General features: G+C 41.9%; 1 protein-coding gene across 1 annotated transcript; it reads left to right on the forward strand.

Moving 5' to 3' along the window:
* Positions 1-251: 251 nt before the first annotated feature.
* On the forward strand, positions 252-599 carry LOC145956180 (uncharacterized). Its single transcript, XM_083071743.1, has one exon. The coding sequence runs from the start codon at positions 252-254 to the stop codon at positions 597-599; it is 348 nt and encodes a 115-aa protein (XP_082927869.1).
* The last annotated feature ends 10,863 nt before the right edge of the window (positions 600-11,462 follow it).

An 11,462-nucleotide genomic window follows, 5' to 3' on the forward strand; every position in this document is an offset into this window, starting at 1 on the left:
GGTCTACTACATACCGGTCACACGTACCGACGAACAGGTCAGACCATGAAGTCAGCAATGCCCCTGCCCAGGCACCAGGGCAATGGGTGAGCATCCGCCACCCTCCTTTTGTTGATGGCATCATGGAGACACCCCTTCCTTTTTGATGGAAGCCTCTCAACATCGACCGTTACGATGGCACTACTAACCCGGATGAGCACGTCGATCTGTACGTCACACAGGTAAACCTGTACACTAATGAGGATGCTATTATGTGTAGGGTTTTTTCGACCTCGCTCAAGGGAGATACACTTGCCTGGTATACTCAATTGCCAGCAGGATCAGTCGATAACTTTGACACTCTGGTAAGGCGATTCACGGCACATTACACAATGAGTCAACCTCATCACATTACATCCGCCGCCTTGGCCAGTCTCAGACAGGGCGACGACGAACCACTAAGGGCGTTCATGGAGCGCTTTGCTAGCATCTGGGTCGAGATCCGCAACCTAAATCCCGAGGTCTCCCTTCTCGCCATGCTCATGGCGCTCAAGCTAGGGACTTCTGTCGATAGCCTGTGTCGACAAGCTCCCCTAGATATGGACGAACTCCGTGCCTGAGCTGTAGGGTACATTCAGATGGAGGAACACATCGCTTTTCACGACCAAGTTCGTGGAAAATCATAGGTGAAGCCGGATCACGACCACAAGGACAAGATGAAAGTCAGTAATGATAACCAGTTCAAAAAGGCTAGGGCAAGCAAAGGAGGGAGGTATGACTTCTACACCCCCCTGAATGCGCCCCAAGTACACATCCTGGAAGAGGCCAGCAACACCAATCTGATCACTCTGCCACCGCCTGGGCACAGTCCCAACAGCGCGGACAAGTCCAAGAATTGTCAATATCATAGAAACTATGGTCACACAACCGAGGAGGGCATCTCGGACAGTACGTCCAACGACAACAATCTCATAAAGGAGGCTACCATGGACGAGGGCGAGGCCGAGGTTCTGGCACTCGCGCAGACCAACCCTCCAGATCTCAGCAAAACACTGGTGGAGCGGTGTAGGCCGAGGTAAGTCAGGATCCAGGGTCAGCTCCCTTGCGAGGAGTTATCAATACAATTGCAGGCGGCTTCGCAAGGGGAGGCTCCAGTAACTCGGCACGCAAAAGGCACTTGCGGAGCATCAACAACATCCACACTAACACCTCGGCCCCACACTGCAATACTCCACCCATCACCTTCAGAGACAACGACTACGCAGGCGTTTGTCCAAACCAGGACAACCCTATGGTCATCGCTGTAGAGGTAGCAAACTAGGAGGTCCACAAGATGCTGATAGACCAGGGAAGCTCAGCTGATGTCCTATACTGGCCGACGTTCCTAAGGTTAGATATCCCTCACTCCCTCATTCAACCTCACATAGAACCCGTAGTCGGTTTTGCAGGAGAGCAAGTTCACACTCGAGGGTACGTAGATCTGCTGAAAACCTTTGGGACCCCTCTTGACTCATGGAGAATCATGGTCAGATACCTCCTTGTTGAGGCCAACACATCCTACAGTATCATCATCGGAAGGCCGACGTTGAACCAACTTGGAGATATGGTGTCTACCCTGCATCTAACGATGAAATTCCCAGGAAGCAATGGCAAGATCATCTCAGTCAGGGAAAACCAAAAGACAGCTCGGGAATGCTACGCTGAAAGCCTGAAGGTCTCGCCATCAGAGGAGCGCCACCGAGGTGAGCCCCCCACCATAGCTCACATAGCCCAGGTTGACATTACTGACCTGGACCCAAGGTCGGAATCCTATGACGATCGACCAAGCCCAATCGATGAGCTTGACGATCTTCAAGTCGGTAAACTCCTTGGACAGTGTACAAAGATAAGCCGACAGCTAAGCCTAGAGCTACGACAGTAACTTGAAGATGAAATCTCCAAGAACGCCGACCTTTTTACATGGTCCAGCGCCGACATGCCAGGTATAGACCCTAACTTTATCTGTCACAGGTTGGCAATCCATAGAGAGGCCAAATCGGTGGCCTAAAGGAAACAGAAGGTTGGCGGTGAGAGGCGAGCAGCTATCATAGCTGAGACGCAAAAGTTAATAAAGGCAAGATTCATCCGGGAAGTCCGGTACACCACGTGGCTAGTGAATGTGGTACTTGTTAAAAAAAACTCGGGAAAGTGGCGTATGTGCGTCGACTACACCGACCTGAATAAGGAATGCCCCAAAGACTCACACCCCTTACCGAGCATTGATAGGTTGGTCGGTGGAGCATCCGGGCACGCCCTCCTCAGCTTTCTGGATGCTTACTCCGGGTACAACCAGATCATGATGTACCCACCAGACGAGGTGCACACGTCGTTCATCACCGACCATGCCAACTTCTGCTACCGCGTGATGCCATTCGGCCTAAAAAACGCAGGAGCTACTTACCAAAGGCTGATGGACAAAGTCTTTCACCAACAGATTGGACGTAATATGGAAGTCTACGTCGATGACATGGTTTTCAAGACCACTTCAGCCGAGGCTCATGTTGTCGACTTGGCTGAGGTGTTTAGCCAGATTAGAAAATACAACATGCGCCTCAATCTAGAGAAGTGTGTCTTTGGCGTCCAGGGAGGAAGATTCATTGGCTTTATGATCACCAACAAAGGTATTGAAGCCAACCCAGAGAAATGCAAAGCCATTATCCAGATGTAGAGTCCCCAGACTGTCAAGGATGTCCAACGCTTAGCAGGAAGGTTAGTCTCTCTCTCCCGTTTCTTCCCCAGGTTGGCAGAGAAGGAAGGGCCCATCTTCACCTTGTTGCGGAAGCCAAAGAACTTTGAGTGGACCAAGCAATGCGAAGAAGCTTTCAAAAGCTTCAAAGTTTTTCTCACAACTCCACCAATCCTTCAGAGGCTGGATCATCACGCCGACCTCCTTCTCTACCTGGCCGTGGCAGAAGGCACAATCAGCGCGATAATAGTACAGGAACATCACAAAGTGCAAACTCCCATTTACTTTATCAGCCGAGTCCTTCAAGACACAGAGAAGCGATATCAAACGATCGAGAAGTTGGCATTAGCACTCGTTATTGCAGCTCGACGACTCCGACCTTACTTCCAAAGTCACCAGGTGGTCGTCAAAACTGACTACCAATCAAGCAGATACTGAGAAAGCCAGAACTCGTCGGGCGCATGATAGCATGGTCAGTGGAGCTATCCGAGTTCGGCATCCAATACGAAAGTCGCGGCCCCTTGAAAGCTTAGTGCCTAGCAAATTTCGTGGCCGAACTCACCCCAACCTCGGCCGAAGAACAACAGGTATGGACTTTACACGTTGATGGATCCTTCAATTCTAAAGGTGGTGGTGCAGGAATCATTTTGGAGGGATCAAATAAAGTCACCGCAGAGCAATCCCTAAAGTTCAGCTTCAAAGTCACCAACAATCAAGTAGAGTACGAAGTGTTACTTGCAGGATTGAGGTTGGCACGTGACCTCGGAGCACAACGGGTGAGTTGCAACAACAACTCAAAACTCATGGTAGAGCAGCTTAGTGGGGTATACCAGACCAAGGATACCCTACTGCAGAGGTACTTTCATGTAGCATCCCAATGAATCTCATCCTTCGATGAATTCACCATACACGATGTGCCCCGAGAGCAGAATGCCAAAGCTGATCCTGTCCAAACTTGCCAGTATGAAACGCCCCGAGAAACATCAGACCATCATCTAGGAGACCCTGAATTCACCCAGTCTAGACGAGAAAGTCGTCAACACTAGTGAAGGTGAAGACCAAAGATGGATGACGGGTATTTGGAACTACTTAAAGGAGGGAACTCTACCCGAGGATAAAGATGAAGCTCGAAAGGTAAGAGTAAGGTCAGCCAATGATAGACTATGGCCAAGGCCAAGGAATCCAAGAGGTGATACATTGAAGGAACCAAGAGGAATGAGATGATGGACCATGGGCCAAGGGCCTAATCTTTAGAGCTATGGCCACCTTGAAGACCAGTGGACACCTTGAAGACCAGTGGGCTTTTCAAGCCCAAGGTACTCTTCAATTTGGACCACTCTATCATGAAGAGAAGGCATAGTTCTAGTTGTAAATATCTTGTACATAGTTCTCTTGTATAGGCTTATTTTTGCCTTTGTATTTGTGAGGCACTTTAGTTTCTTTTATTAGCCATTGTATATTGATTCTAGGGTGGGTTACTTGGAGAGTTTGACTCTATTTAACCTCCTTTGTTGATACACTCATTTTCTATTTTTTCAGTAGGAAAAGAGGGGCGGCATTTAGTAATGCTTGAGGGTGTGACTAGTAATTGGGCCAGAATTGGGCCTAGGCAAAATTTTACATATTGGACTCATTTTGCTCCTAATTTTTCATAGATTTGATTTATCTAGGTTTCATCATCATTGGATGAACCTAACTAAACCAAATCAAACATTTTTGAAATTAATTCAAGGAGCCAAAAGAGACCAAATCCGACCACCTTGCCTAGTCTCCTTTCTTTGACCGAATTGCTTCTCTAACCTTCAAGGAGATGAGAAGCTTGTGCTACAAGCTTCTCATTAGCTTGCTTGGGAAGAAAGCTAAGTGAGAAGCTTGCTCCACAAGTTTCTAAACTCACCTAGAAGGTCAACTAACCTTACCATGGTTCCTAGTGAACCATGGTTAAGGTTAGCTTGCTCCTTAAGCTACCTACCTCTATATATTTGTAATTTCTACTCTTGTAATCACTTTTGACATTTATGAGACTTAGAATTCAGAAATTCTCTCTCATTTCAAGAGTCCAATTTCGTGGAGAATCTCCTTCTCCTAGAAGCTTCACAAAGGATTTTCTCCTTTGTGCTTGGTTCCTCAAGTTTCTCTCCTTCAAGAGAAACCGAACCACCTTGGGAAGCATCTTCAAGCTTTTGAAGCTTGAACTCATCAAAATCATCCATTGGCGTGAAGAACCTCAAGAGAAGAAGGGACTTAGCATGGTTCAACTTGAAGAAACATCAACCTTCTCCAAGTAGTTCCATCAGTTTTGGTATCTAGAGCCTTGGTGCTCTTGAGGTTATGTGTTCCTAAACTTTGTTTGAATCCATTTTGTCTCTTTCATATTTTACATGTCACTTCTTGTGTTTGCTGTATGGATCTATGTTTAATACATATTTTGATGGATCCTATATGTCACATGATAATTGATTGATTCACATTTTTTTTGTTCCATTAATCTTGAATCACTCTGGTTTTGGTGCTTTAGGTTTCTATGAACTTGTGCGTTTTTTATTTTTTTGAGTCTTCTCTTATTCCTTATGACCTGAATCCGTGATTGGATTATGATAATGAATAGAATGTGTTTTTGGTTTATAATCTTGTGTTTTGTCTAGAGTCATATGTAGTCCTTTACATGTCATTAATTCCTAGATTAGCTTGTTTAACTTTTGTTTTTTTTGTCTTGTTCTTTGGTCCATTTGGTTTGTGCTTTTTTTTTATACTCTTTGTACCTGACCTACATGTGCTTTTGTTTTGCATATTTGAGTTCATAATTTGCTATTAGTTCTAGCAAATTTCCTAGAGTTAGGTTTCCTTTATGTCACATTAAAAAGTTTGTCAAAAAAATTGTTAAACACTAATTCCTATTAGGATTTTTTGAGTCTTGCTTTGTGGCTGAAACTTTTAACACTTTTTAAGTCCTAAAAACAGAGGCAAAAAAGAGGTATTAGTGTGTTAAAAGCATTAGAAAAACAAAAGAAAAGGTGCTTAAAAATTGGACTTAAAAATAGTACAAAATTGTGAAGCACTAGTTGAACACTTCACTTGAATACCTCTTGTTTTGTGTGGAATTTTGGCAGCAGTTTTTTTATGGTTAAATCTGAGACTCTTGCATGATAAAAAGGCATTAAACTCCTGTGTCAAAAAGAAAAATAAGTGAAAAAAAAATTTGCAAAAAAAGAAGAACAAAGAAAGAACAAAAGAAAAGCCAAAAGGAGTGAAAATTAGTGAAGTTGTTGCTCTCAGATTTGTGTGTTGTTTGCCTTAACTTTTTGTCCAGCCACACATTTCTTGCTTTTTTGAGTCTTATTTTGTTTTTTAATCTTATATTTTATTTTGTAATCTACTCTAGTGCCATTGATAGGTTTCCCTTTGTGTACTAGCCTTTCTTTGGTGCCTTAATTTTTGCTTGTCTTTTGTGGAACTCTTTCTAGTCTTGTCTCTTTAATTCTACCACTTGGTGTATCTTTTCCTAATTGTGCTTTTTCAGTTTTTCTTATATAAATCCAGCAACTTAAGGTGTGTTGAGTGCCTCTTTGAAGGTGTGGAAAGCCAAGTACAAGGGTAGCATCTTGAAGTGTTTGTGGAAGCCTAGGAGATTGCTATTCTCTTTGGTGGAAAGCTCTTGGTGGGAGACAAACACCTAGGAATAACTAACATCAAGGTTATTCCTAAGAGAGGAGAGATACACTTGGAGTGGTTTCTCCACTTGGGAGAAGCTTGGAGAAGGACACAACAACAATTTTTGAGAAAATTTGTGAAAACTAGTGACTAGTTTAGAGACGGAAATTTTTGTTTCAAAAATTTTCCTTGTTAAATCCGTCTCTAAGTTTATCACTAATTTAGTGGCTAAATTTTGTTTTCTAAAATTTGGTGCAGCCACTACATTCATTTAGTATGAATTTGCATTTCCTTTGGTGTGAATTTACACTTCATTTGGTGTAAATTTGCATTTCATTTCTTGTAAATTTTCATTTCTTTCATTTATTGTACAAGGCCTTTTTAGGAGTGTCTTGGAGTGCCTTTGGTGCATTTCCATCTCTCCTTAGTATTTTCAAACTAGGGTAATACGTTTAGTACTAGTGAGAGTGGTCCTTGGAAGTCCTTGGTACTTTCCAAGCTCTCACATAGGTTTAATTGCTTAAAACGCCTAGTTTATGTTTTCTTGTCTTTATGTTTTCATGTCATTTATGTTTTAAGCAATTTATGTTTTCATGCAATTTATGTTTTCAAGCAATTTATGTTTTCAAGTCTTTAAGTTTTGATTGCATTGCTTAATTGTACACATTAGGCACTTGCTTGTTATTTTTCTTTTTGAAAAAGAAATTTGTGAAAATATTTTGGTGCAAGGCAAAGTACAAGGGGGATTAGAGATTTTTACTTGAAGAGGCTTGGTTATTAAGTGGCTCTTTAGTAGCTCACCTCCCTCCATATTTCAATTTGTACTCTTAGACCTCTAAGTGTCAAGTCTAAGCACTTCAAAAATATTATTTTCTTAAAATCTCTTTTTGTGTGAAGACAAAAATCTTGTTGTTTAAAATGTCTCAACAATCCAACTATAGTGGAAGTGATAGCTCTCCTAAAATCATTTCTTACTTAACAAAATAGCTAAAATCACTTAAACTATGGAAGAAGCAAGAGGCCTTTCAAAAAGAGAAGGAGAAAATTGAAAGAGAGGCCAAACTTGCTATCCTAGAAGAGAAGTTGAGAATTCTTAAACAAGAAGAAGAAAAATTGAAACAAGACATGAGAAAACACAAAAGAAGAAGACAAATGAAAATAAAAAGTAAAGAAGAAATAGAAAAAAAGAAAGAACTTTGTGTAGGGAAGAGAAAAGAGGAAGAAATATCCTCTAAAGGATTTGTGACTAAAGAGAATTGTTTTAGTACTAAAAATCATATGAAAAAAATTCTCTTTATTCATAAAGATCTTAACTCTTGCCCTCATTTTGCCACTAGTCTTGAGGAGGAGATTCATAAATCCATTATTTTTAAAGAAAAAGAGTCTCAACTTCAAGATTTGGTGAAGGAGAAGTGGACTTCACTTAGTTCCACTTCTCATGCTACTTCCTTGGTGGTGCCCAAGGTAGATAGCCTTCCTTTGTGTAGGACTTTTCCTACCTTAGTTGTTTCAATAATGCACCCAATTTATGGAATATATTATTTGTTGGATATAAAATATGAACCTTCAAGGTTCCTTGTGACAAATTCTTTTCCTAACTATCCAACAAATAATATAATCCAAAATTGTTTAGGAAATTTCTTAATAGTATTTTCCTTATTTTCTAGGAAATGCCTAGGTTACCACATAGGGTACTTTAGGCAAGATGTTTTAGTTTTTAGGATTAAGTCTTTAGTGTGCTATAGTTTTAGTTTTATCACTTTTTTAGGATTTAGTAATATATCTAGTCTATGTTTAGGAGAGGATCCTATTCATTATATTAGAAGGACTAGTATCATTGATTTCTTTAGGTTCCATGAAAGGATTCCTTCTAGGATATACCTTTCACATTTATTTGTTGAGAATATCACCTCTAATGCATTGTATTATATATTTGTAGGTGTGGCCGACCATCATGAAGACCCTCGAGATTTGAGGTCAAATCTTTTTCAACAGGGAGGGGATGATAGACTATGGCCAAGGCCAAGGAATCCAAGAGGTGATACATTGAAGGAACCAAGAGGAATGGGATGATGGACCATGGGCCAAGGGCCTAATCTTTAGAGCTATGGCCACCTTGAAGACCAGTGGACACCTTGAAGACCAGTGGGCTTTTCAAGCCCAAGGTACTCTTCAATTTGGACCACTCTATCATGAAGAGAAGACATAGTTCTAGTTGTAAATATCTTGTACATAGTTCTCTTGTATAGGCTTATTTTTGCCTTTGTATTTGTGAGGCACTTTAGTTTCTTTTATTAGCCATTGTATATTGATTCTAGGGTGGGTTACTTGGAGAGTTTGACTCTATTTAACCTCCTTTGTTGATACACTCATTTTCTATTTTTTCAGTAGGAAAAGAGGGGCGGCATTTAGTAAAGCTTGAGGGTGTGACTAGTAATTGGGCCAGAATTGGGCCTAGGCAAAATTTTACATATTGAACTCATTTTACTCCTAATTTTTCATAGATTTGATTTATCTAGGTTTCATCATCATTGGATGAACCTAACTAAACCAAATCAAACATTTTTGAAATTAATTCAAGGAGCCAAATGAGACCAAATCCGACCACCTTGCCTAGTCTCCTTTCTTTGACCGAATTGCTTCTCTAACCTTCAAGGAGATGAGAAGCTTGTGCTACAAGCTTCTCATTAGCTTGCTTGGGAAGCAAGCTAAGTGAGAAGCTTGCTCCACAAGTTTCTAAACTCACCTAGAAGGTCAACTAACCTTACCATGGTTCCTAGTGAACCATGGTTAAGGTTAGCTTGCTCCTTAAGCTACCTACCTCTATATATTTGTAATTTCTACTCTTGTAATCACTTTTGACATTTATGAGACTTAGAATTCAGAAATTCTCTCTCATTTCAAGAGTCCAATTTCGTGGAGAATCTCCTTCTCCTAGAAGCTTCACAAAGGAACTTCTCCTTTGTGCTTGGTTCCTCAAGTTTCTCTCCTTCAAGAGAAACTGAACCACCTTGGGAAGCATCTTCAAGCTTTTGAAGCTTGAACTCATCCAAATCATCCATTGGCGTGAAGAACCTCAAGAGAAGAAGGGACTTAGCATGGTTCAACTTGAAGAAACATCAACCATCTCCAAGTAGTTCCATCAGCCAAGTTCGTCATCATTGGCGACATACTATTCAAACGCGGCATCTCCACTCCTCTGCTGAAATGCTTAGCAGATTCCTAGGAAACCTACATCGTCAAAGAGATCCACCGAGGGATATGTGGGATGCACTCCAGGGCACGCTTGATGGCGACCAGGGTACTCCGGGCAGAGTACTACTGGCCCACACTGAAGTCAGATTGCCAAGCTTATGTACAACGGTGCAAGGAATGTTAGCAGTTCGGTAACGCACATCAGCAACCACCTGAAGTCCTCCACTAGATGATGTCACCGTGGCCTTTCGCCCAGTGGGGAATGGACATCCTCGGACCATTTCCCCCCGCGAAAGGTCAACTCAAATTCCTCCTAGTGGCAATCGACTACTTCACCAAGTGGATAGAGGCATGCCCACTCGCGAAGATCACCCCTGAGAATGTGCAGAAGTTCACCTAGAAGAGCATAATTTACAGGTTTGGCATCCCGCACTCCCTCATTACCGATAATGGCAAACAGTTCATTGCGCAGAGCTTCGAGGACTTCCTCCGGGAACTCGGAATCAAGCACCTCCCGACCTCAGTGGAGCATCCCCAAACCAATCGCTAAGCCGAAGTCGCAAACAAAGTAATACTCCGAGAGCTCAAGAAGTGGTTAGGAAGCGCCAAAGGACAATGGGTCGACGAGCTCCCTAGCATTCTCTGGGCGTACCACTGTACCCCCAAATCAATAACTCAAGAAACGCCTTACAGGCTGACCTACGGAGCCGATGCCATGATCCTAGTGGAGGTCAGAGAGATGTCTCATCGACGTCATACCTTCAACAGTGAGAAAAATGCTCAAGAAATGGCAGTCAACCTTGACCTGATTGACAAACTCAGAGAGGAAGCTCGGATCCATGAAGAAGCCTAAAAACTTTGAGCCTCTAGAAGATACAACACGCGAGTCTGACCTCTATCTTTCTAGGTCGGCGACCTGGTGTGGCGACTACTAGGCGAAGCACGAAGAGACTCATCAGAAGGGAAACTGATAGACTATGGCCAAGGCCAAGGAATCCAAGAGGTGATATCTTAAAAGAACCAAGAGGAATGGGATGATCTTAAAGACCTTTTCATATGTTTGTACATATAGTAGTTTCTTTGTATAGGCTTATTTTTGCCTTTGTATTTGTGAGGCACTTTACTTGCTTTTATTAGTGATTGTATATTGTTTCTAGGGTGGGTTACTTGGAGAGTTTAACTCCATTTAACCTCCTTTGTTGATACATTCATTTTCTATTTTTTCAGTAGGGAAAGGGGGTGACATTTAGCAAAGCTAGGAAGTGTGTTTAGAAATTAGGCCTGAGATGGGCCTAGGCAAAATATTGCATATTATACTCATTTTACTCCTAATTTTTCATAGATTTGATTTAGCTAGGTCTCATCATCATTTGATGAACCTAACTAAACCAAATCAACAATTTTTGAAATAATTCAAAGGAGGAAATGGAGCCTTGGCCGCCTAGCTCACTTGTTTCTCTTTGGCCGAAATTTCTAAGCTTTCTTCTTGGATTTTGAAGCTTCTCCTCCAGGTTTCTAAACCTTGGTAGGTTGGGCTGACCTTACCATGGTTCTTAAGTGAACCATGGTCAAGGATAGCTTCTCCTACAAGTTTTAGAAATCATGGATGGTTAGCTACACCTTACCATGGTTCCTAGTGAGCCATGGTTAAGGTTAGCTTCTCCTAGAAGCTACATCTCCCTATATATTTGTAAATCCCTCTCTTGTAATCACTTTTGAACATTTGAGAAATAAAACTTCATATTTCTCTCCCAAAATTATCTCCTAAAACCGAAGAGAATTTTCTCTCTAAGCTTTTCACCAAAGGTTTTCAACCTTTGCCTTGGTTCCTCAAGCTTCCTTCACGAGATAGGAATTAACCGAACCAATTCCATTGCTTCTCCACCATTGGAGAATCCTCCAAGGTGTTTCC

Source organism: Cajanus cajan, chromosome 3, assembly GCF_000230855.2.
Source record: "Cajanus cajan strain Asha chromosome 3, NIPB_CcT2T_4, whole genome shotgun sequence".
Classification (NCBI taxonomy): Eukaryota; Viridiplantae; Streptophyta; class Magnoliopsida; order Fabales; family Fabaceae; genus Cajanus; species Cajanus cajan.

Excerpts from the sequence above, each read along its gene's own strand:
- LOC145956180 (XM_083071743.1), top strand. The coding sequence starts at position 252 with ATGTGTAGGGTTTTTTCGACCTCGCTCAAGGGAGATACACTTGCCTGG.